The sequence below is a fragment of the Pan troglodytes genome, chromosome 14 (genome assembly GCF_028858775.2).
Source record: "Pan troglodytes isolate AG18354 chromosome 14, NHGRI_mPanTro3-v2.0_pri, whole genome shotgun sequence".
Classification (NCBI taxonomy): Eukaryota; Metazoa; Chordata; class Mammalia; order Primates; family Hominidae; genus Pan; species Pan troglodytes.
The window spans coordinates 62779795-62804558 of record NC_072412.2 but is presented as its reverse complement, the minus strand read 5'-3'; the positions used below and the strand labels follow the sequence as shown (position 1 = coordinate 62804558).

At 49.1% G+C, this 24764-nt stretch overlaps 4 protein-coding genes across 4 annotated transcripts; all 4 read right to left on the bottom strand.

The window, feature by feature from the left end:
- Nucleotides 1-3417: 3417 nt before the first annotated feature.
- Nucleotides 3418-5101, bottom strand: LOC134808223 (proline-rich protein 20E). The gene is made up of 2 exons (XM_063792643.1): nt 5050-5101; nt 3418-4031 (listed from the first exon to the last, which is right to left on the bottom strand). The coding sequence occupies exons 1-2, from the start codon at nt 5099-5101 to the stop codon at nt 3418-3420; spliced, it is 666 nt and encodes a 221-aa protein (XP_063648713.1).
- Nucleotides 5102-9958: 4857 nt separating this feature from the next.
- Nucleotides 9959-11642, bottom strand: LOC134808222 (proline-rich protein 20E). The gene is made up of 2 exons (XM_063792642.1): nt 11591-11642; nt 9959-10572 (listed from the first exon to the last, which is right to left on the bottom strand). Exons 1-2 carry the CDS (start codon nt 11640-11642, stop codon nt 9959-9961), a joined length of 666 nt encoding a protein of 221 aa, XP_063648712.1.
- Nucleotides 11643-16519: 4877 nt separating this feature from the next.
- LOC134808221 (proline-rich protein 20E) lies at nt 16520-18203 on the bottom strand. Its single transcript, XM_063792641.1, has 2 exons — nt 18152-18203; nt 16520-17133 (listed from the first exon to the last, which is right to left on the bottom strand). The coding sequence occupies exons 1-2, from the start codon at nt 18201-18203 to the stop codon at nt 16520-16522; spliced, it is 666 nt and encodes a 221-aa protein (XP_063648711.1).
- Nucleotides 18204-23080: 4877 nt separating this feature from the next.
- LOC134808220 (proline-rich protein 20E) lies at nt 23081-24764 on the bottom strand. Its single transcript, XM_063792640.1, has 2 exons — nt 24713-24764; nt 23081-23694 (listed from the first exon to the last, which is right to left on the bottom strand). The coding sequence occupies exons 1-2, from the start codon at nt 24762-24764 to the stop codon at nt 23081-23083; spliced, it is 666 nt and encodes a 221-aa protein (XP_063648710.1).

The window sequence follows — 24764 nt, the reverse complement described above, 5'->3', positions numbered from 1 at the left end:
GGTTATTTGGTTGGTTTGCATCCTTGTTTTTTTTTTTTTTTACAGAGACGGGTTGTCGCTCTGTAGCCCAGGCTGGAGTGCAGCGGTGCCATCTCGGCTCGCTGCGGCTACTTGGGGGGCTGAGATAGGAGAATCAGTTCAAGTGATTCTCCTGTCTCGGCCTCCGGAGTAGCTGAACTACAGGTGAGCGCCACCACATCGGGACAATTTTCGGATTTTTTGGAGAGACGACGTTTCGCTATGTGCCCAGGCTTGTTTGGAAGGCCTGAGCTCAAGCCGTCCTTCCCGCTCCACCTCCCGAGTAGCTGGGACCCCAGGCGCAAGCCACCATGCCGGGCCAATTACTTTTTTGGGTTGTATATGTTGTTGAATGAGGTTTTGCTATGTTTTCACCTCACATACCTTTTCTGTCCCAAGACCCCATCCAGGGTACCACCTTACAATTCGTCACGGTTCCCCTTGGCTGCGACGGTTTCTCACACTTGCCTTGCTTTTGATGATCTTGACACTTTGAATACTGATCAGATATATTGTGGGATGTCCTCTCCTGAAGTTCGTGTGATGTATTCCTTGTGATCTGACTGGAATTATATGTTTTTGTAAGGAAGATTGCAGCGGGAAAGCGCCATTCCCATCCCATCCTGTCTAGAGTACACACCATCAAGCCGGCTTATCACTGCTGCTATTAGTCCTGGTCACCTGGCTGGGGCAGTGTTGATTAGGTTTCTCCACCATAAAGTGATTTTCCCACCTCTTTCTCTACTGTACTTTTTGGAAGTCGCTACCTGTGGCCTATACTTAAATAAAAGGGAAGTTTTGCTTTATCTCCGTGCAGGGGAATAGCTACCGAAATTCTGTGGAGTTCTCCTGTGTGGAGGATTTTCCCATTCTCCCCCACATGGTTGTTTATTTAGTCACTTATTTATATCCGTATGGACTTATGGACACCTATTGTATGCTTTGGTTTACACTCCAATACTTCAGGGGATGAATTATTTAATAATTGAACTAACTATTTTGTAAAATATTTTACTTAACTATTTAATTATTAATTATTTAGTTAATTACTTTGTTACTGAATGTCGCCAGCTTTGGCCACCGGGAGCTTCTTTAGTTGGCTTCCGTGTCCCTTTGTCAACCTCCCATCGCTGTGGCTTTTGGTTTTGTTTGGTTTTGGGCGGCTCCTTTCTCCCTGGCACCACAGGATGCTCCATGCTTATTTGCATATTCTCATCCTGATTGGGATTTCGTGTGCTCACTGACCAAACCCATAGATTCTTCTGTGAAGTTTCTCTTCAAAACGTTTATCTTTCTTATTGGGATAACTTCTCTCTCTCTTTTTTCCATTTTGAGACAAAGTTTTGCTCCCATCACCCAGGCTGGAGTGCAATAGCATGATCTCGGATCACTGCAATGGCGCAATCTGGGCTCACTGCAACCTCCGCCTCCTGGGTTCAAAGGATTCTCCCGCCTCAGCCTCCTGAGCAGCTGGGACTACAGTGGCCCACCACCATGCCTGGCTAATTTTTCTATTTTTATGAGGGCGAGACATGAGAATCGCTTCAATCCCGGGAATGGAGTTCTCAGTGAGCCGAAGCCACCGCGCTCCAGCGTGGGTGAAAGAGTGAGAGTCTGTTTCAAAATAAATAAATAAATAAATAAATGAATAAATAAACCCGGAGGAATTACCAAGGGGTCTTGGTGCCTGCCTGCAGTCTGAGCTACTTGGCAACCTGATGTTGGAGGATCACCTGAGCTGAGGAGGTGCGGGCTGCAGTGAGCTGTGATTGCACCACTGCACTCCAGCCTGGATGACTGAATGAGACCCTGTCTTACTCCACGTACACATGTTTAGTGAAGCATTCTGGTGGTAGAAATGTCCTGGAAGTGGCGTATCAGCAGACCGCCACCTGCGGAATGTAAAACCTGTGCCTCTTTCCAGACAGATATACAGCAGGAAGAGAGTGGCACATGTGCGTGGGATGACTGCAAGGGGGCTTTCTGGCTTATGGATGACAGACCCCAATGGCAAGCCAAGAAGCAGCTCCCACTGCACAGTGCTCATTGTGATCCATGCCATGCTTCAATACGAAGTCGCCTGTTCCTAGTTTGGAGACGCACGGACTCCACAGAGGCTCTGCTCCTGACCACACCTGTGTTGCCTGCCTGGACCTTATAGTCACTTCAGCAGGACCCCTGGCACATGGCACGCCAGGTGTTTGTAAAAGCGAGCCACAAACGATGCTCTTAATGTGTACGTTTGTTGGTGTAGACTTGTGTGACTATGGGGAGAGATGCGATATGAAAGGAGAACAGAGACTGGAGCCATTTTTCTACCTTCCTTTCTGCTTTTAGTAAACACATTTTATATTTGCGATTTGTGAAAGTTTAGTGAAAGAACTGTTGTATAAAATAAGTCCGAAGAGAAAGGTTTATTTAGAAGGATTGAATACACAAGAGAAAAATCTTTGATGTAAAAAGTTATCTGTATTTTATTTGGACGTTTACAAAGGAGTGAAAACCAGCCAATAAGAGGCTACTTAATAAAATACAAAATACAAAAATTCATAATACAACATTTATCAAACTCTGAAAAGATGGGAACTAACTCAACTTAAACATCTATGAGAAACTTACAGCAAACATCTTGGTTAATGGTGAAACATTTAAAATATTCCCATTAAAGCCAGGAGGAAGCCAAGGACACTGCCGTCAAATCACTGATTCCTCATTTAGCGGTTCCAGTGAGTCATGCACTCTCCTTGTTTCCGTTAACCTCCCCCCCACCACCCCGACACCTTTTGTCTGATTCATCAAATGTCCTTTGATCCACTTTTTCCTCAATCTGTTTGAAATTTTACCTTCTATTCCAATTCATTTAGTGGTTCCCAAAGGGTACCCACGTTGAGACTTAAAAATGTGTCAGTCTAGAGTTTTATCGCTCTTATATTCAGCCAGTCTATCGTCTCCAGGCACTAGACAAGAACTTTAGTAACTTCTAGCTCCTTCTGAATTTTCGCATGCCCCACATGTCTATATGAGTGTCTTCTGGAATTTTAATTCTAGGTCATCAATCCTTTTTCCAGAATCGTACTCCTCTGGACTTAAGAATACAGTTTCCTAATTTCCATGCTTACTGATCCTTGTTGCATCCCACTTCCTCCCGGTCGTCTGGTTTGGCTCTTTCTTGGCTGAAACACGTGACGTGTACTTTCACTGTACATGACAGTTCCATTCCAATCGCCTTGTACAGAAAGGGGGTTTGGCAGCTTGCATATTGCAAGTTGCGTACTCTAAGTTCAGGGGAAGCTCAGGCTTCAGGTCCAGTCCGGGGAGGAGTGGAGCAGAAGTGGGGCTGGGGGGAACGTCCAGGTGGAAGAAAGGGAGGCTGGGAACAACGTGGGTGGCGGATAGTGGTCAATATGCAATGTCGGTGAGGAACACTGGGACCCCTTGCACATAGGTGCCGTGGGGGGTTTGAATGACTTGTAAAACAGCTGAGTCACCCAGAGCCCTAAACCCGATGCAGGGATAGAGGGTCAACGCGGGTTGCCAGTCAACAGCCTGAGGCCCAGGAGCAGTGGGCGGCTCCTGAAACCCCAGCTCAGGTTGCGCCACGTCGGGGCCAGGGCCTTCCTGCACAGTTCCAGGCAGAGGACCTGTTTCAGAAAGAGAGAAGGCTGCGGTCTCCGTGATTTCCGGTTCCCCCTGGTGGCCTGGCTCTCCATGGTGGTCCAGTGGGATGTGCACGTCCGGTCCCATCACGCCTTCTGCCCCCTGTCTCTGGCCAGCGTCCCCGCGGGGCCCAGCCCTTCTGCCACGGCCTCGCCCTGGCCGCCGGCTTCCTCCCCGGCGCCGGCCTCTCTCTGCAGGACGGGGTGACTCTGGGCGAGCTGGGGGCTGCCATCTGAAGGGTTTCACGTAAGCGATGGGTTTTGCGGGTTGGGCTGGCTGTGCGGGCCCATCTGCTTCCACGGAGTCTTCAGGGTCCGCAACACAGCAGCCTGGCTCTGGAGGAGGCCCACCTGAGGCTAAAAGAGAAGCAGAGCGTGAGCAGAGAGAGATAGAAGGAATTTTACCCATCAAGCAGTTATAGGATACTTTTAAAAATAAATACTCAGAGAAAAGAGGGATTTTTGAAGTTAAAATTGTCAGAGAAGAAACAAAACTCTCCATGGAAATTGGAGAATGAAGTTGAGAAGATCTCCCACAGAACAAAGCAAAAACCTAAAATGATGGAAAGAAGGAGGAAATATAAGAGAATTAGAGGTATGTTGTGGCTGAGACATTTCACCACAAAATTTCAGAGTGCTGAGGAAAAAGAGAAGATTCTAAAAGATTGTAGGGAGCGGGAGACAGAGAAAGGAAAAGTCACATGGAAAGGGCTAGGATTCCACATGTCTCAAAAATCAGACATCTCAAAAGCAGCAGTTCAGTCTAGAACATAACAGAAAATGTCTTCGAAATTTCAAGGGAAATGAATTTCCCACCTAAAATGTCCTGTCCAACCAAAGTTTCACTAAAGAATCTGGGAGGGGAGAATGAAGATGTTTCAGACCAGCAAGATGTTAAAGAATTTGCTTTCAGTGGATGCTTTATTGTTATGCATCTGTCAAACTAGACAAGATTAAAAGATTTAGGACACTCAGCGTAGGAAGGGAAATGTTTTGGAGAACAACGTGGCAACAGCCGTAAAATTCCAACTCCTCCGGGAAAGAACAAGGTGGAAGTACCGGTTTATCATAGATCAAGACGTAGCGTGAGGACTCGCTCTGCTTCGGAGAAACAGTAATACAAAACGAAACAGAAGGAAACAGCGACAACAACAGCAAATCTCAGATTTGGGAAATGGGATTACAGTTCGAAAGAGGGAAGGGAATTTGCCAGAGGATGTGGAACCTGGGAGCTGACTTCCAACAACCAGCCCAGGTTGAGGCAGGCTAGGAGAAGGTGAAACAGAGAATGCTCGATTGAGTTTGAATTCAAACAATTGGGGAAGAATTGGGGAACAAACGAAATCAAAAAGAGAGTGGCAGGCGTTTGATGTACCTTGATTAGGGGCCATGGAGCGAAGTCGCTTCGAAGGCCTTGGTTCCTCCATGAGCAATCGGCGGGAGGGGCTGGGGAGGAAAACAAGAGAGCAAGAACGGATTTAGGAAGACAGAGGTGACAAGGCAGGGGGATGGCCGTGGCCTTTCTAGGGGAATGAGGATTCTGTCCCCAGCTGCACCCACCCAAGATCTGTCCACCCCTCCGGGACTCCCAGACACACACCTGATCTTCCCACAGCTGGCTCCGGAGATCTGAAAATTAGGAGACTCTTCGACGAAGAGAGGCCCGAGGAGTCGGAGGTGTCCACAGGTTCACCGCTGTAGCTCTGAGGTAGTCCACCCGCAGCCAGGGAGTCTGGAGGGAGCACGCAGCAGGTTCTGGCTCCGAGCCCAGCAGAAAGCCGACTGCTGGAGGCCGAGCGCGGTCCCTCTTATATGGCAGCAAGGCAGTCGCGTAAGGGACAGGCGTCGTCAGAGGGGGGCCGGCTGGGGCGGGCCTGGCTGGGCTTGCGAGGCGCATTGGGCCAGTCCCCTGCCAGTCAAATGGGGCCCTTCTGAGATGCCGCCATTTCTAGACGCCCGTGGTTGATTGATTAATCTAATCATCGAGGGACAAATTGCATAATGGCCTTTGAGTGTCAGCACAATGGGGTGTGGTGCCCGGAAAGCGGCTGATAGGAAGATGCGATTAGCTTAGATCTGAGCACGGTGAAGGAAAGCATCCAAAGGGGGGATATCTGGGCTGAAATCTGGAACATAAAATTTGAAATTAGTCAACCTGAACCGGGTTGGGAGAGACAGGGAGAAAGGAAAGGGAGTGAAGAGGGTGTGCTGAGGCCCGAATGGAAGGGAGCCCGGCACATTCTGGCAATGGACCGGAGGCCAAGTCCAGGCCCAGAGGTGGTGCGAGGTGGAGCAGGCTCCGCGCAGGAGCTGGTCTTGTTCCAAGGCAGCGGAAAACCGTGGAACGGTGTCCGGCAGCGGGTTAACATTTCAGAAACGACCAGCCTGGCTGTGAGGGAGCGCCAACCCAGGGTCCGCAGAATTAAGTCAGGAGAGGCAAGAAGGCTATTGCAGCCCTCGGGGTTGGGCGCAGGGTGCTGTTAGACTGAGACTGAGGGAGGTAGAGGAGGAGAAAGTTCCCTGGTGGGAGAGAAATTTCCCAGAGAAAGCCAGACCCAGTGTGGACAGCCCTTGAGGAAGAGACTGCGGCCTTGGTAGCCCGCCCGTTCATTCAGGCAGAGGTGGACCGAGAACCTGCTCTGAATGGGAAGTTGCGGAGCTTGGCTTGCGCACATCTGGCTGAAGGGGCTTTTGAACTGCCAAGTGAGGTTGTCAGGTGGCCTTTTGTAAAAAGAGTCGAGCTCAGCGCGATGGCGACGGGGCTGGAGATGCGTGTGAGACCCACACCACTGGCTTTTATTGCTGTGGCTGCACACACGGGTGGAGGAAGACAGCGGGAAACACAGCAGGACACTGGAGGGGAATCCCGCAGTGGGTTATTTGGTTGGTTTGCATCCTTGTTTTTTTTTTTTTTTTACAGAGACGGGTTGTCGCTCTGTAGCCCAGGCTGGAGTGCAGCGGTGCCATCTCGGCTCGCTGCGGCTACTTGGGGGGCTGAGAATCAAGTGATTCTCCTGTCTCGGCCTCCGGAGTAGCTGAACTACAGGTGAGCGCCACCACATCGGGACAATTTTCGGATTTTTTGGAGAGACGACGTTTCGCTATGTGCCCAGGCTTGTTTGGAAGGCCTGAGCTCAAGCCGTCCTTCCCGCTCCACCTCCCGAGTAGCTGGGACCCCAGGCGCAAGCCACCATGCCGGGCCAATTATTTTTTTGGGTTGTATATGTTGTTGAAGTGAGGTTTTGCTATGTTTTCACCTCACATACCTTTTCTGTCCCAAGACCCCATCCAGGGTACCACCTTACAATTCGTCACGATTCCCCTTGGCTGCGACGGTTTCTCACACTTGCCTTGTTTTTGATGATCTTGACACTTTGAATACTGATCAGATATATTGTGGGATGTCCTCTCCTGAAGTTCGTGTGATGTATTCCTTGTGATCTGACTGGAATTATATGTTTTTGTAAGGAAGATTGCAGCGGGAAAGCGCCATTCCCATCCCATCCTGTCTAGAGTACACACCATCAAGCCGGCTTATCACTGCTGCTATTAGTCCTGGTCACCTGGCTGGGGCAGTGTTGATTAGGTTTCTCCACCATAAAGTGATTTTCCCACCTCTTTCTCTACTGTACTTTTTGGAAGTCGCTACCTGTGGCCTATACTTAAATAAAAGGGAAGTTTTGCTTTATCTCCGTGCAGGGGAATAGCTACCGAAATTCTGTGGAGTTCTCCTGTGTGGAGGATTTTCCCATTCTCCCCCACATGGTTGTTTATTTAGTCACTTATTTATATCCGTATGGACTTATGGACACCTATTGTATGCTTTGGTTTACACTCCAATACTTCAGGGGATGAATTATTTAATAATTGAACTAATTATTTTGTCAGATATTTTACTCTACTATTTAATTATTAATTATTTAGTTAATTACTTTGTTACTGAATGTCGCCAGCTTTGGCCACCGGGAGCTCCTTTAGTTGGCTTCCGTGTCCCTTTGTCAACCTCCCATCGCTGTGGCTTTTGGTTTTGTTTGGTTTTGGGCGGCTCCTTTCTTCCTGGCACCACAGGATGCTCCATGCTTATTTGCATATTCTCATCCTTATTGGGATTTCGTGTGTTCACTGACCAAACCCATAGATTCTTCTGTGAAGTTTCTCTTCAAAACGTTTATCTTTCTTATTGGGATAACTTCTGTCTCTCTTTTTTCCATTTTGAGACAAAGTTTTGCTCCCGTCACCCAGGCTGGAGTGCAATAGCATGATCTCGGATCACTGCAATGGCGCAATCTGGGCTCACTGCAACCTCCGCCTCCTGGGTTCAAAGGATTCTCCCGCCTCAGCCTCCTGAGCAGCTGGGACTACAGTGGCCCACCACCATGCCTGGCTAATTTTTCTATTTTTATGAGGGCGAGACATGAGAATCGCTTCAATCCCGGGAATGGAGTTCTCAGTGAGCCGAAGCCACCGCGCTCCAGCGTGGGTGAAAGAGTGAGAGTCTGTTTCAAAATAAATAAATGAATAAATAAATAAATGAATAAATAAACCCGGAGGAATTACCAAGGGGTCTTGGTGCCTGCCTGCAGTCTGAGCTACTTGGCAACCTGATGTTGGAGGATCACCTGAGCTGAGGAGGTGCGGGCTGCAGTGAGCTGTGATTGCACCACTGCACTCCAGCCTGGATGACTGAATGAGACCCTGTCTTACTCCACGTACACATGTTTAGTGAAGCATTCTGGTGGTAGAAATGTCCTGGAAGTGGCGTATCAGCAGACCGCCACCTGCGGAATGTAAAACCTGTGCCTCTTTCCAGACAGATATACAGCAGGAAGAGAGTGGCACATGTGCGTGGGATGACTGCAAGGGGGCTTTCTGGCTTATGGATGACAGACCCCAATGGCAAGCCAAGAAGCAGCTCCCACTGCACAGTGCTCATTGTGATCCATGCCATGCTTCAATACGAAGTCGCCTGTTCCTAGTTTGGAGACGCACGGACTCCACAGAGGCTCTGCTCCTGACCACACCTGTGTTGCCTGCCTGGACCTTATAGTCACTTCAGCAGGACCCCTGGCACATGGCACGCCAGGTGTTTGTAAAAGCGAGCCACAAACGATGCTCTTAATGTGTACGTTTGTTGGTGTAGACTTGTGTGACTATGGGGAGAGATGCGATATGAATGGAGAACAGAGACTGGAGCCATTTTTCTACCTTCCTTTCTGCTTTTAGTAAACACATTTTATATTTGCGATTTGTGAAAGTTTAGTGAAAGAACTGTTGTATAAAATAAGTCCGAAGAGAAAGGTTTATTTAGAAGGATTGAATACACAAGAGAAAAATCTTTGATGTAAAAAGTTATCTGTATTTTATTTGGACGTTTACAAAGGAGTGAAAACCAGCCAATAAGAGGCTACTTAATAAAATACAAAATACAAAAACTCATAATACAACATTTATCAAACTCTGAAAAGATGGGAACTAACTCAACTTAAACATCTATGAGAAACTTACAGCAAACATCTTGGTTAATGGTGAAACATTTAAAATATTCCCATTAAAGCCAGGAGGAAGCCAAGGACACTGCCGTCAAATCACTGATTCCTCATTTAGCGGTTCCAGTGAGTCATGCACTCTCCTTGTTTCCGTTAACCTCCCTCCCACCACCCCGACACCTTTTGTCTGATTCATCAAATGTCCTTTGATCCACTTTTTCCTCAATCTGTTTGAAATTTTACCTTCTATTCCAATTCATTTAGTGGTTCCCAAAGGGTACCCACGTTGAGACTTAAAAATGTGTCAGTCTAGAGTTTTATCGCTCTTATATTCAGCCAGTCTATCGTCTCCAGGCACTAGACAAGAACTTTAGTAACTTCTAGCTCCTTCTGAATTTTCGCATGCCCCACATGTCTATATGAGTGTCTTCTGGAATTTTAATTCTAGGTCATCGATCCTTTTTCCAGAATCGTACTCCTCTGGACTTAAGAATACAGTTTCCTATATCCATGCTTACTGATCCTTGTTGCATCCCACTTCCTCCCGGTCGTCTGGTTTGGCTCTTTCTTGGCTGAAACACGTGACGTGTACTTTCACTGTACATGACAGTTCCATTCCAATCGCCTTGTACAGAAAGGGGGTTTGGCAGCTTGCATATTGCAAGTTGCCTACTCTAAGTTCAGGGGAAGCTCAGGCTTCAGGTCCAGTCGGGGCAGGAGTGGAGCAGAAGTGGGGCTGGGGGGAACGTCCAGGTGGAAGAAAGGGAGGCTGGGAACAACGTGGGTGGCGGATAGTGGTCAATATGCAATGTCGGTGAGGAACACTGGGACCCCTTGCACATAGGTGCCGTGGGGGGTTTGAATGACTTGTAAAACAGCTGAGTCACCCAGAGCCCTAAACCCGATGCAGGGATAGAGGGTCAACGCGGGTTGCCAGTCAACAGCCTGAGGCCCAGGAGCAGTGGGCGGCTCCTGAAACCCCAGCTCAGGTTGCGCCACGTCGGGGCCAGGGCCTTCCTGCACAGTTCCAGGCAGAGGACCTGTTTCAGAAAGAGAGAAGGCTGCGGTCTCCGTGATTTCCGGTTCCCCCTGGTGGCCTGGCTCTCCATGGTGGTCCAGTGGGATGTGCACGTCCGGTCCCATCACGCCTTCTGCCCCCTGTCTCTGGCCAGCGTCCCCGCGGGGCCCAGCCCTTCTGCCACGGCCTCGCCCTGGCCGCCGGCTTCCTCCCCGGCGCCGGCCTCTCTCTGCAGGACGGGGTGACTCTGGGCGAGCTGGGGGCTGCCATCTGAAGGGTTTCACGTAAGCGATGGGTTTTGCGGGTTGGGCTGGCTGTGCGGGCCCATCTGCTTCCACGGAGTCTTCAGGGTCCGCAACACAGCAGCCTGGCTCTGGAGGAGGCCCACCTGAGGCTAAAAGAGAAGCAGAGCGTGAGCAGAGAGAGATAGAAGGAATTTTACCCATCAAGCAGTTATAGGATACTTTTAAAAATAAATACTCAGAGAAAAGAGGGATTTTTGAAGTTAAAATTGTCAGAGAAGAAACAAAACTCTCCATGGAAATTGGAGAATGAAGTTGAGAAGATCTCCCACAGAACAAAGCAAAAACCTAAAATGATGGAAAGAAGGAGGAAATATAAGAGAATTAGAGGTATGTTGTGGCTGAGACATTTCACCACAAAATTTCAGAGTGCTGAGGAAAAAGAGAAGATTCTAAAAGATTGTAGGGAGCGGGAGACAGAGAAAGGAAAAGTCACATGGAAAGGGCTAGGATTCCACATGTCTCAAAAATCAGACATCTCAAAAGCAGCAGTTCAGTCTAGAACATAACAGAAAATGTCTTCGAAATTTCAAGGGAAATGAATTTCCCACCTAAAATGTCCTGTCCAACCAAAGTTTCACTAAAGAATCTGGGAGGGGAGAATGAAGATGTTTCAGACCAGCAAGATATTAAAGAATTTGCTTTCAGTGGATGCTTTATTGTTATGCATCTGTCAAACTAGACAAGATTAAAAGATTTAGGACACTCAGCGTAGGAAGGGAAATGTTTTGGAGAACAACGTGGCAACAGCCGTAAAATTCCAACTCCTCCGGGAAAGAACAAGGTGGAAGTACCGGTTTATCACAGATCAAGACGTAGCGTGAGGACTCGCTCTGCTTCGGAGAAACAGTAATACAAAACGAAACAGAAGGAAACAGCGACAACAACAGCAAATCTCAGATTTGGGAAATGGGATTACAGTTCGAAAGAGGGAAGGGAATTTGCCAGAGGATGTGGAACCTGGGAGCTGACTTCCAACAACCAGCCCAGGTTGAGGCAGGCTAGGAGAAGGTGAAACAGAGAATGCTCGATTGAGTTTGAATTCAAACAATTGGGGAAGAATTGGGGAACAAACGAAATCAAAAAGAGAGTGGCAGGCGTTTGATGTACCTTGATTAGGGGCCATGGAGCGAAGTCGCTTCGAAGGCCTTGGTTCCTCCATGAGCAATCGGCGGGAGGGGCTGGGGAGGAAAACAAGAGAGCAAGAACGGATTTAGGAAGACAGAGGTGACAAGGCAGGGGGATGGCCGTGGCCTTTCTAGGGGAATGAGGATTCTGTCCCCAGCTGCACCCACCCAAGATCTGTCCACCCCTCCGGGACTCCCAGACACACACCTGATCTTCCCACAGCTGGCTCCGGAGATCTGAAAATCAGGAGACTCTTCGACGAAGAGAGGCCCGAGGAGTCGGAGGTGTCCACAGGTTCACCGCTGTAGCTCTGAGGTAGCCCACCCGCAGCCAGGGAGTCTGGAGGGAGCACGCAGCAGGTTCTGGCTCCGAGCCCAGCAGAAAGCCGACTGCTGGAGGCCGAGCGCGGTCCCTCTTATATGGCAGCAAGGCAGTCGCGTAAGGGACAGGCGTCGTCAGAGGGGGGCCGGCTGGGGCGGGCCTGGCTGGGCTTGCGAGGCGCATTGGGCCAGTCCCCTGCCAGTCAAATGGGGCCCTTCTGAGATGCCGCCATTTCTAGACGCCCGTGGTTGACTGATTAATCTAATCATCGAGGGACAAATTGCATAATGGCCTTTGAGTGTCAGCACAATGGGGTGTGGTGCCCGGAAAGCGGCTGATAGGAAGATGCGATTAGCTTAGATCTGAGCACGGTGAAGGAAAGCATCCAAAGGGGGGATATCTGGGCTGAAATCTGGAACATAAAATTTGAAATTAGTCAACCTGAACCGGGTTGGGAGAGGCAGGGAGAAAGGAAAGGGAGTGAAGAGGGTGTGCTGAGGCCCGGACTGGAAGGGAGCCCGGCACATTCTGGCAATGGACTGGAGGCCAAGTCCAGGCCCAGAGGTGGTGCGAGGTGGAGGCAGGCTCCGCGCAGGAGCTGGTCTTGTTCCAAGGCAGCGGAAAACCGTGGAACGGTGTCCGGCAGCGGGTTAACATTTCAGAAACGACCAGCCTGGCTGTGAGGGAGCGCCAACCCAGGGTCCGCAGAATTAAGTCAGGAGAGGCAAGAAGGCTATTGCAGCCCTCGGGGTTGGGCGCAGGGTGCTGTTAGACTGAGACTGAGGGAGGTAGAGGAGGAGAAAGTTCCCTGGTGGGAGAGAAATTTCCCAGAGAAAGCCAGACCCAGTGTGGACAGCCCTTGAGGAAGAGACTGCGGCCTTGGTAGCCCGCCCGTTCATTCAGGCAGAGGTGGACCGAGAACCTGCTCTGAATGGGAAGTTGCGGAGCTTGGCTTGCGCACATCTGGCTGAAGGGGCTTTTGAACTGCCAAGTGAGGTTGTCAGGTGGCCTTTTGTAAAAAGAGTCGAGCTCAGCGCGATGGCGACGGGGCTGGAGATGCGTGTGAGACCCACACCACTGGCTTTTATTGCTGTGGCTGCACACACGGGTGGAGGAAGACAGCGGGAAACACAGCAGGACACTGGAGGGGAATCCCGCAGTGGGTTATTTGGTTGGTTTGCATCCTTGTTGTTTTTTTTTCACAGAGACGGTTTGTTGCTCTGTAGCCCAGGCTGGAGTGCAGCGGTGCCATCTCGGCTCGCTGCGGCTACTTGGGGGGCTGAGATAGGAGAATCAGTTCAAGTGATTCTCCTGTCTCGGCCTCCGGAGTAGCTGGACTACAGGTGAGCGCCACCACATCGGGACAATTTTCGGATTTTTTGGAGAGACGAGGTTTCGCTATGTGCCCAGGCTTGTTTGGAAGGCCTGAGCTCAAGCCGTCCTTCCCGCTCCACCTCCCGAGTAGCTGGGACCCCAGGCGCAAGCCACCATGCCGGGCCAATTATTTTTTTGGGGTTGTATATGTTGTTGAAGTGAGGTTTTGCTATGTTTTCACCTCACATACCTTTTCTGTCCCAAGACCCCATCCAGGGTACCACCTTACAATTCGTCACGGTTCCCCTTGGCTGCGACGGTTTCTCACACTTGCCTTGTTTTTGATGACCTTGACACTTTGAATACTGATCACATATATTGTGGGATGTCCCCTCCTGAAGTTCGTGTGATGTATTCCTTGTGATCTGACTGGAATTATATGTTTTTGTAAGGAAGATTGCAGCGGGAAAGCGCCATTCCCATCCCATCCTGTCTAGAGTACACACCATCAAGCCGGCTTATCACTGCTGCTATTAGTCCTGGTCACCTGGCTGGGGCAGTGTTGATTAGGTTTCTCCACCATAAAGTGATTTTCCCACCTCTTTCTCTACTGTACTTTTTGGAAGTCGCTACCTGTGGCCTATACTTAAATAAAAGGGAAGTTTTGCTTTATCTCCGTGCAGGGGAATAGCTACCGAAATTCTGTGGAGTTCTCCTGTGTGGAGGATTTTCCCATTCTCCCCCACATGGTTGTTTATTTAGTCACTTATTTATATCCGTATGGACTTATGGACACCTATTGTATGCTTTGGTTTACACTCCAGTACTTCAGGGGATGAATTATTTAATAATTGAACTAATTATTTTGTCAGATATTTTACTCAACTATTTAATTATTAATTATTTAGTTAATTACTTTGTTACTGAATGTCGCCAGCTTTGGCCACCGGGAGCTCCTTTAGTTGGCTTCCGTGTCCCTTTGTCAACCTCCCATCGCTGTGGCTTTTGGTTTTGTTTGGTTTTGGGCGGCTCCTTTCTTCCTGGCACCACAGGATGCTCCATGCTTATTTGCATATTCTCATCCTTATTGGGATTTCGTGTGTTCACTGACCAAACCCATAGATTCTTCTGTGAAGTTTCTCTTCAAAACGTTTATCTTTCTTATTGGGATAACTTCTCTCTCTCTTTTTTCCATTTTGAGACAAAGTTTTGCTCCCGTCACCCGGGCTGGAGTGCAATAGCATGACCTCGGATCACTGCAATGGCGCAATCTGGGCTCACTGCAACCTCCGCCTCCTGGGTTCAAAGGATTCTCCCGCCTCAGCCTCCTGAGCAGCTGGGACTACAGTGGCCCACCACCATGCCTGGCTAATTTTTCTATTTTTATGAGGGCGAGACATGAGAATCGCTTCCATCCCGGGGATGGAGTTCTCAGTGAGCCGAAGCCACCGCGCTCCAGCGTGGGTGAAAGAGTGAGAGTCTGTTTCAAAATAAATAAATAAATAAATAAATAAATAAATAAATGAATAAATAAACCCGGAGGAATTACCAAGGGGTCTTGGTGCCTGCCTGCAGTCTGAGCTATTTGGCAACCTGATGTTGGAGGATCACCTGAGCTGAGGAGGTGCGGGCTGCAGTGAGCTGTGATTGCACCACTGCACTCCAGCCTGGATGACTGAATGAGACCCTGTCTTACTCCACGTACACATGTTTAGTGAAGCATTCTGGTGGTAGAAGTGTCCTGGAAGTGGCGTATCAGCAGACCGCCACCTGCGGAATGTAAAACCTGTGCCTCTTTCCAGACAGATATACAGCAGGAAGAGAGTGGCACATGTGCGTGGGATGACTGCAAGGGGGCTTTCTGGCTTATGGATGACAGACCCCAATGGCAAGCCAAGAAGCAGCTCCCACTGCACAGTGCTCATTGTGATCCATGCCATGCTTCAATACGAAGTCGCCTGTTCCTAGTTTGGAGACGCACGGACTCCACAGAGGCTCTGCTCCTGACCACACCTGTGTTGCCTGCCTGGACCTTATAGTCACTTCAGCAGGACCCCTGGCACATGGCACGCCAGGTGTTTGTAAAAGCGAGCCACAAACGATGCTCTTAATGTGTACGTTTGTTGGTGTAGACTTGTGTGACTATGGGGAGAGATGCGATATGAATGGAGAACAGAGACTGGAGCCATTTTTCTACCTTCCTTTCTGCTTTTAGTAAACACATTTTATATTTGCGATTTGTGAAAGTTTAGTGAAAGAACTGTTGTATAAAATAAGTCCGAAGAGAAAGGTTTATTTAGAAGGATTGAATACACAAGAGGAAAATCTTTGATGTAAAAAGTTATCTGTATTTTATTTGGACGTTTACAAAGGAGTGAAAACCAGCCAATAAGAGGCTACTTAATAAAATACAACATACAAAAATTCATAATACAACATTTATCAAACTCTGAAAAGATGGGAACTAACTCAACTTAAACATCTATGAGAAACTTACAGCAAACATCTTGGTTAATGGTGAAACATTTAAAATATTCCCATTAAAGCCAGGAGGAAGCCAAGGACACTGCCGTCAAATCACTGATTCCTCATTTAGCGGTTCCAGTGAGTCATGCACTCTCCTTGTTTCCGTTAACCTCCCTCCCACCACCCCGACACCTTTTGTCTGATTCATCAAATGTCCTTTGATCCACTTTTTCCTCAATCTGTTTGAAATTTTACCTTCTATTCCAATTCATTTAGTGGTTCCCAAAGGGTACCCACGTTGAGACTTAAAAATGTGTCAGTCTAGAGTTTTATCGCTCTTATATTCAGCCAGTCTATCGTCTCCAGGCACTAGACAAGAACTTTAGTAACTTCTAGCTCCTTCTGAATTTTCGCATGCCCCACATGTCTATATGAGTGTCTTCTGGAATTTTAATTCTAGGTCATCGATCCTTTTTCCAGAATCGTACTCCTCTGGACTTAAGAATACAGTTTCCTATATCCATGCTTACGGATCCTTGTTGCATCCCACTTCCTCCCGGTCGTCTGGTTTGGCTCTTTCTTGGCTGAAACACGTGACGTGTACTTTCACTGTACATGACAGTTCCATTCCAATCGCCTTGTACAGAAAGGGGGTTTGGCAGCTTGCATATTGCAAGTTGCCTACTCTAAGTTCAGGGGAAGCTCAGGCTTCAGGTCCAGTCGGGGCAGGAGTGGAGCAGAAGTGGGGCTGGGGGGAACGTCCAGGTGGAAGAAAGGGAGGCTGGGAACAACGTGGGTGGCGGATAGTGGTCAATATGCAATGTCGGTGAGGAACACTGGGACCCCTTGCACATAGGTGCCGTGGGGGGTTTGAATGACTTGTAAAACAGCTGAGTCACCCAGAGCCCTAAACCCGATGCAGGGATAGAGGGTCAACGCGGGTTGCCAGTCAACAGCCTGAGGCCCAGGAGCAGTGGGCGGCTCCTGAAACCCCAGCTCAGGTTGCGCCACGTCGGGGCCAGGGCCTTCCTGCACAGTTCCAGGCAGAGGACCTGTTTCAGAAAGAGAGAAGGCTGCGGTCTCCGTGATTTCCGGTTCCCCCTGGTGGCCTGGCTCTCCATGGTGGTCCAGTGGGATGTGCACGTCCGGTCCCATCACGCCTTCTGCCCCCTGTCTCTGGCCAGCGTCCCCGCGGGGCCCAGCCCTTCTGCCACGGCCTCGCCCTGGCCGCCGGCTTCCTCCCCGGCGCCGGCCTCTCTCTGCAGGACGGGGTGACTCTGGGCGAGCTGGGGGCTGCCATCTGAAGGGTTTCACGTAAGCGATGGGTTTTGCGGGTTGGGCTGGCTGTGCGGGCCCATCTGCTTCCACGGAGTCTTCAGGGTCCGCAACACAGCAGCCTGGCTCTGGAGGAGGCCCACCTGAGGCTAAAAGAGAAGCAGAGCGTGAGCAGAGAGAGATAGAAGGAATTTTACCCATCAAGCAGTTATAGGATACTTTTAAAAATAAATACTCAGAGAAAAGAGGGATTTTTGAAGTTAAAATTGTCAGAGAAGAAACAAAACTCTCCATGGAAATTGGAGAATGAAGTTGAGAAGATCTCCCACAGAACAAAGCAAAAACCTAAAATGATGGAAAGAAGGAGGAAATATAAGAGAATTAGAGGTATGTTGTGGCTGAGACATTTCACCACAAAATTTCAGAGTGCTGAGGAAAAAGAGAAGATTCTAAAAGATTGTAGGGAGCGGGAGACAGAGAAAGGAAAAGTCACATGGAAAGGGCTAGGATTCCACATGTCTCAAAAATCAGACATCTCAAAAGCAGCAGTTCAGTCTAGAACATAACAGAAAATGTCTTCGAAATTTCAAGGGAAATGAATTTCCCACCTAAAATGTCCTGTCCAACCAAAGTTTCACTAAAGAATCTGGGAGGGGAGAATGAAGATGTTTCAGACCAGCAAGATGTTAAAGAATTTGCTTTCAGTGGATGCTTTATTGTTATGCATCTGTCAAACTAGACAAGATTAAAAGATTTAGGACACTCAGCGTAGGAAGGGAAATGTTTTGGAGAACAACGTGGCAACAGCCGTAAAATTCCAACTCCTCCGGGAAAGAACAAGGTGGAAGTACCGGTTTATCACAGATCAAGACGTAGCGTGAGGACTCGCTCTGCTTCGGAGAAACAGTAATACAAAACGAAACAGAAGGAAACAGCGACAACAACAGCAAATCTCAGATTTGGGAAATGGGATTACAGTTCGAAAGAGGGAAGGGAATTTGCCAGAGGATGTGGAACCTGGGAGCTGACTTCCAACAACCAGCCCAGGTTGAGGCAGGCTAGGAGAAGGTGAAACAGAGAATGCTCGATTGAGTTTGAATTCAAACAATTGGGGAAGAATTGGGGAACAAACGAAATCAAAAAGAGAGTGGCAGGCGTTTGATGTACCTTGATTAGGGGCCATGGAGCGAAGTCGCTTCGAAGGCCTTGGTTCCTCCATGAGCAATCGGCGGGAGGGGCTGGGGAGGAAAACAAGAGAGCAAGAACGGATTTAGGAAGACAGAGGTGACAAGGCAGGGGGATGGCCGTGGCCTTTCTAGGGGAATGAGGATTCTGTCCCCAGCTGCACCCACCCAAGATCTGTCCACCCCTCCGGGACTCCCAGACACACACCTGATCTTCCCACAGCTGGCTCCGGAGATCTGAAAATCAGGAGACTCTTCGACGAAGAGAGGCCCGAGGAGTCGGAGGTGTCCACAGGTTCACCGCTGTAGCTCTGAGGTAGCCCACCCGCAGCCAGGGAGTCTGGAGGGAGCACGCAGCAGGTTCTGGCTCCGAGCCCAGCAGAAAGCCGACTGCTGGAGGCCGAGCGCGGTCCCTCTTATATGGCAGCAAGGCAGTCGCGTAAGGGACAGGCGTCGTCAGAGGGGGGCCGGCTGGGGCGGGCCTGGCTGGGCTTGCGAGGCGCATTGGGCCAGTCCCCTGCCAGTCAAATGGGGCCCTTCTGAGATGCCGCCATTTCTAGACGCCCGTGGTTGATTGATTAATCTAATCATCGAGGGACAAATTGCATAATGGCCTTTGAGTGTCAGCACAATGGGGTGTGGTGCCCGGAAAGCGGCTGATAGGAAGATGCGATTAGCTTAGATCTGAGCACGGTGAAGGAAAGCATCCAAAGGGGGGATATCTGGGCTGAAATCTGGAACATAAAATTTGAAATTAGTCAACCTGAACCGGGTTGGGAGAGGCAGGGAGAAAGGAAAGGGAGTGAAGAGGGTGTGCTGAGGCCCGGACTGGAAGGGAGCCCGGCACATTCTGGCAATGGACCGGAGGCCAAGTCCAGGCCCAGAGGTGGTGCGAGGTGGAGGCAGGCTCCGCGCAGGAGCTGGTCTTGTTCCAAGGCAGCGGAAAACCGTGGAACGGTGTCCGGCAGCGGGTTAACATTTCAGAAACGACCAGCCTGGCTGTGAGGGAGCGCCAACCCAGGGTCCGCAGAATTAAGTCAGGAGAGGCAAGAAGGCTATTGCAGCCCTCGGGGTTGGGCGCAGGGTGCTGTTAGACTGAGACTGAGGGAGGTAGAGGAGGAGAAAGTTCCCTGGTGGGAGAGAAATTTCCCAGAGAAAGCCAGACCCAGTGTGGACAGCCCTTGAGGAAGAGACTGCGGCCTTGGTAGCCCGCCCGTTCATTCAGGCAGAGGTGGACCGAGAACCTGCTCTGAATGGGAAGTTGCGGAGCTTGGCTTGCGCACATCTGGCTGAAGGGGCTTTTGAACTGCCAAGTGAGGTTGTCAGGTGGCCTTTTGTAAAAAGAGTCGAGCTCAGCGCGATGGCGACGGGGCTGGAGATGCGTGTGAGACCCACACCACTGGCTTTTATTGCTGTGGCTGCACACACGGGTGGAGGAAGACAGCGGGAAACACAGCAGGACACTGGAGGGGAATCCCGCAGTGGGTTATTTGGTTGGTTTGCATCCTTGTTGTTTTTTTTTTACAGAGACGGTTTGTTGCTCTGTAGCCCAGGCTGGAGTGCAGCGGTGCCATCTCGGCTCGCTGCGGCTACTTGGGGGGCTGAGATAGGAGAATCAGTTCAAGTGATTCTCCTGTCTCGGCCTCCGGAGTAGCTGGACTACAGGTGAGCGCCACCACATCGGGACAATTTTCGGATTTTTTGGAGAGACGAGGTTTCGCTATGTGCCCAGGCTTGTTTGGAAGGCCTGAGCTCAAGCCGTCCTTCCCGCTCCACCTCCCGAGTAGCTGGGACCCCAGGCGCAAGCCACCATGCCGGGCCAATTATTTTTTTGGGGTTGTATATGTTGTTGAAGTGAGGTTTTGCTATGTTTTCACCTCACATACCTTTTCTGTCCCAAGACCCCATCCAGGGTACCACCTTACAATTCGTCACGGTTCCCCTTGGCTGCGACGGTTTCTCACACTTGCCTTGTTTTTGATGACCTTGACACTTTGAATACTGATCACATATATTGTGGGATGTCCCCTCCTGAAGTTCGTGTGATGTATTCCTTGTGATCTGACTGGAATTATATGTTTTTGTAAGGAAGATTGCAGCGGGAAAGCGCCATTCCCATCCCATCCTGTCTAGAGTACACACCATCAAGCCGGCTTATCACTGCTGCTATTAGTCCTGGTCACCTGGCTGGGGCAGTGTTGATTAGGTTTCTCCACCATAAAGTGATTTTCCCACCTCTTTCTCTACTGTACTTTTTGGAAGTCGCTACCTGTGGCCTATACTTAAATAAAAGGGAAGTTTTGCTTTATCTCCGTGCAGGGGAATAGCTACCGAAATTCTGTGGAGTTCTCCTGTGTGGAGGATTTTCCCATTCTCCCCCACATGGTTGTTTATTTAGTCACTTATTTATATCCGTATGGACTTATGGACACCTATTGTATGCTTTGGTTTACACTCCAATACTTCAGGGGATGAATTATTTAATAATTGAACTAATTATTTTGTCAGATATTTTACTCAACTATTTAATTATTAATTATTTAGTTAATTACTTTGTTACTGAATGTCGCCAGCTTTGGCCACCGGGAGCTCCTTTAGTTGGCTTCCGTGTCCCTTTGTCAACCTCCCATCGCTGTGGCTTTTGGTTTTGTTTGGTTTTGGGCGGCTCCTTTCTTCCTGGCACCACAGGATGCTCCATGCTTATTTGCATATTCTCATCCTTATTGGGATTTCGTGCGCTCACTGACCAAACCCATAGATTCTTCTGTGAAGTTTCTCTTCAAAACGTTTATCTTTCTTATTGGGATAACTTCTCTCTCTCTTTTTTCCATTTTGAGACAAAGTTTTGCTCCCGTCACCCGGGCTGGAGTGCAATAGCATGACCTCGGATCACTGCAATGGCGCAATCTGGGCTCACTGCAACCTCCGCCTCCTGGGTTCAAAGGATTCTCCCGCCTCAGCCTCCTGAGCAGCTGGGACTACAGTGGCCCACCACCATGCCTGGCTAATTTTTCTATTTTTATGAGGGCGAGACATGAGAATCGCTTCCATCCCGGGGATGGAGTTCTCAGTGAGCCGAAGCCACCGCGCTCCAGCGTGGGTGAAAGAGTGAGAGTCTGTTTCAAAATAAATAAATAAATAAATAAATAAATAAATAAATGAATAAATAAACCCGGAGGAATTACCAAGGGGTCTTGGTGCCTGCCTGCAGTCTGAGCTATTTGGCAACCTGATGTTGGAGGATCACCTGAGCTGAGGAGGTGCGGGCTGCAGTGAGCTGTGATTGCACCACTGCACTCCAGCCTGGATGACTGAATGAGACCCTGTCTTACTCCACGTACACATGTTTAGTGAAGCATTCTGGTGGTAGAAGTGTCCTGGAAGTGGCGTATCAGCAGACCGCCACCTGCGGAATGTAAAACCTGTGCCTCTTTCCAGACAGATATACAGCAGGAAGAGAGTGGCACATGTGCGTGGGATGACTGCAAGGGGGCTTTCTGGCTTATGGATGACAGACCCCAATGGCAAGCCAAGAAGCAGCTCCCACTGCACAGTGCTCATTGTGATCCATGCCATGCTTCAATACGAAGTCGCCTGTTCCTAGTTTGGAGACGCACGGACTCCACAGAGGCTCTGCTCCTGACCACACCTGTGTTGCCTGCCTGGACCTTATAGTCACTTCAGCAGGACCCCTGGCACATGGCACGCCAGGTGTTTGTAAAAGCGAGCCACAAACGATGCTCTTAATGTGTACGTTTGTTGGTGTAGACTTGTGTGACTATGGGGAGAGATGCGATATGAATGGAGAACAGAGACTGGAGCCATTTTTCTACCTTCCTTTCTGCTTTTAGTAAACACATTTTATATTTGCGATTTGTGAAAGTTTAGTGAAAGAACTGTTGTATAAAATAAGTCCGAAGAGAAAGGTTTATTTAGAAGGATTGAATACACAAGAGGAAAATCTTTGATGTAAAAAGTTATCTGTATTTTATTTGGACGTTTACAAAGGAGTGAAAACCAGCCAATAAGAGGCTACTTAATAAAATACAACATACAAAAATTCATAATACAACATTTATCAAACTCTGAAAAGATGGGAACTAACTCAACTTAAACATCTATGAGAAACTTACAGCAAACATCTTGGTTAATGGTGAAACATTTAAAATATTCCCATTAAAGCCAGGAGGAAGCCAAGGACACTGCCGTCAAATCACTGATTCCTCATTTAGCGGTTCCAGTGAGTCATGCACTCTCCTTGTTTCCGTTAACCTCCCTCCCACCACCCCGACACCTTTTGTCTGATTCATCAAATGTCCTTTGATCCACTTTTTCCTCAATCTGTTTGAAATTTTACCTTCTATTCCAATTCATTTAGTGGTTCCCAAAGGGTACCCACGTTGAGACTTAAAAATGTGTCAGTCTAGAGTTTTATCGCTCTTATATTCAGCCAGTCTATCGTCTCCAGGCACTAGACAAGAACTTTAGTAACTTCTAGCTCCTTCTGAATTTTCGCATGCCCCACATGTCTATATGAGTGTCTTCTGGAATTTTAATTCTAGGTCATCGATCCTTTTTCCAGAATCGTACTCCTCTGGACTTAAGAATACAGTTTCCTATATCCATGCTTACGGATCCTTGTTGCATCCCACTTCCTCCCGGTCGTCTGGTTTGGCTCTTTCTTGGCTGAAACACGTGACGTGTACTTTCACTGTACATGACAGTTCCATTCCAATCGCCTTGTACAGAAAGGGGGTTTGGCAGCTTGCATATTGCAAGTTGCCTACTCTAAGTTCAGGGGAAGCTCAGGCTTCAGGTCCAGTCGGGGGAGGAGTGGAGCAGAAGTGGGGCTGGGGGGAACGTCCAGGTGGAAGAAAGGGAGGCTGGGAACAACGTGGGTGGCGGATAGTGGTCAATATGCAATGTCGGTGAGGAACACTGGGACCCCTTGCACATAGGTGCCGTGGGGGGTTTGAATGACTTGTAAAACAGCTGAGTCACCCAGAGCCCTAAACCCGATGCAGGGATAGAGGGTCAACGCGGGTTGCCAGTCAACAGCCTGAGGCCCAGGAGCAGTGGGCGGCTCCTGAAACCCCAGCTCAGGTTGCGCCACGTCGGGGCCAGGGCCTTCCTGCACAGTTCCAGGCAGAGGACCTGTTTCAGAAAGAGAGAAGGCTGCGGTCTCCGTGATTTCCGGTTCCCCCTGGTGGCCTGGCTCTCCATGGTGGTCCAGTGGGATGTGCACGTCCGGTCCCATCACGCCTTCTGCCCCCTGTCTCTGGCCAGCGTCCCCGCGGGGCCCAGCCCTTCTGCCACGGCCTCGCCCTGGCCGCCGGCTTCCTCCCCGGCGCCGGCCTCTCTCTGCAGGACGGGGTGACTCTGGGCGAGCTGGGGGCTGCCATCTGAAGGGTTTCACGTAAGCGATGGGTTTTGCGGGTTGGGCTGGCTGTGCGGGCCCATCTGCTTCCACGGAGTCTTCAGGGTCCGCAACACAGCAGCCTGGCTCTGGAGGAGGCCCACCTGAGGCTAAAAGAGAAGCAGAGCGTGAGCAGAGAGAGATAGAAGGAATTTTACCCATCAAGCAGTTATAGGATACTTTTAAAAATAAATACTCAGAGAAAAGAGGGATTTTTGAAGTTAAAATTGTCAGAGAAGAAACAAAACTCTCCATGGAAATTGGAGAATGAAGTTGAGAAGATCTCCCACAGAACAAAGCAAAAACCTAAAATGATGGAAAGAAGGAGGAAATATAAGAGAATTAGAGGTATGTTGTGGCTGAGACATTTCACCACAAAATTTCAGAGTGCTGAGGAAAAAGAGAAGATTCTAAAAGATTGTAGGGAGCGGGAGACAGAGAAAGGAAAAGTCACATGGAAAGGGCTAGGATTCCACATGTCTCAAAAATCAGACATCTCAAAAGCAGCAGTTCAGTCTAGAACATAACAGAAAATGTCTTCGAAATTTCAAGGGAAATGAATTTCCCACCTAAAATGTCCTGTCCAACCAAAGTTTCACTAAAGAATCTGGGAGGGGAGAATGAAGATGTTTCAGACCAGCAAGATGTTAAAGAATTTGCTTTCAGTGGATGCTTTATTGTTATGCATCTGTCAAACTAGACAAGATTAAAAGATTTAGGACACTCAGCGTAGGAAGGGAAATGTTTTGGAGAACAACGTGGCAACAGCCGTAAAATTCCAACTCCTCCGGGAAAGAACAAGGTGGAAGTACCGGTTTATCACAGATCAAGACGTAGCGTGAGGACTCGCTCTGCTTCGGAGAAACAGTAATACAAAACGAAACAGAAGGAAACAGCGACAACAACAGCAAATCTCAGATTTGGGAAATGGGATTACAGTTCGAAAGAGGGAAGGGAATTTGCCAGAGGATGTGGAACCTGGGAGCTGACTTCCAACAACCAGCCCAGGTTGAGGCAGGCTAGGAGAAGGTGAAACAGAGAATGCTCGATTGAGTTTGAATTCAAACAATTGGGGAAGAATTGGGGAACAAACGAAATCAAAAAGAGAGTGGCAGGCGTTTGATGTACCTTGATTAGGGGCCATGGAGCGAAGTCGCTTCGAAGGCCTTGGTTCCTCCAT

What these genes read in the sequence shown, in the direction of transcription:
- LOC134808223 (XM_063792643.1), bottom strand. Translation starts at nt 5,101, where the DNA reads ATGGAGGAACCAAGGCCTTCGAAGCGACTTCGCTCCATGGCCCCTAAT. An exon ending in CTCCATGGCCCCTAATCAAG is followed by an intron (nt 4,032 to 5,049) that starts GTACATCAAACG and finishes CTTCTCTTTTAG; the next exon opens with CCTCAGGTGGGCCTCCTCCA.
- LOC134808222 (XM_063792642.1), bottom strand. Translation starts at nt 11,642, where the DNA reads ATGGAGGAACCAAGGCCTTCGAAGCGACTTCGCTCCATGGCCCCTAAT. An exon ending in CTCCATGGCCCCTAATCAAG is followed by an intron (nt 10,573 to 11,590) that starts GTACATCAAACG and finishes CTTCTCTTTTAG; the next exon opens with CCTCAGGTGGGCCTCCTCCA.
- LOC134808221 (XM_063792641.1), bottom strand. Translation starts at nt 18,203, where the DNA reads ATGGAGGAACCAAGGCCTTCGAAGCGACTTCGCTCCATGGCCCCTAAT. An exon ending in CTCCATGGCCCCTAATCAAG is followed by an intron (nt 17,134 to 18,151) that starts GTACATCAAACG and finishes CTTCTCTTTTAG; the next exon opens with CCTCAGGTGGGCCTCCTCCA.
- LOC134808220 (XM_063792640.1), bottom strand. Translation starts at nt 24,764, where the DNA reads ATGGAGGAACCAAGGCCTTCGAAGCGACTTCGCTCCATGGCCCCTAAT. An exon ending in CTCCATGGCCCCTAATCAAG is followed by an intron (nt 23,695 to 24,712) that starts GTACATCAAACG and finishes CTTCTCTTTTAG; the next exon opens with CCTCAGGTGGGCCTCCTCCA.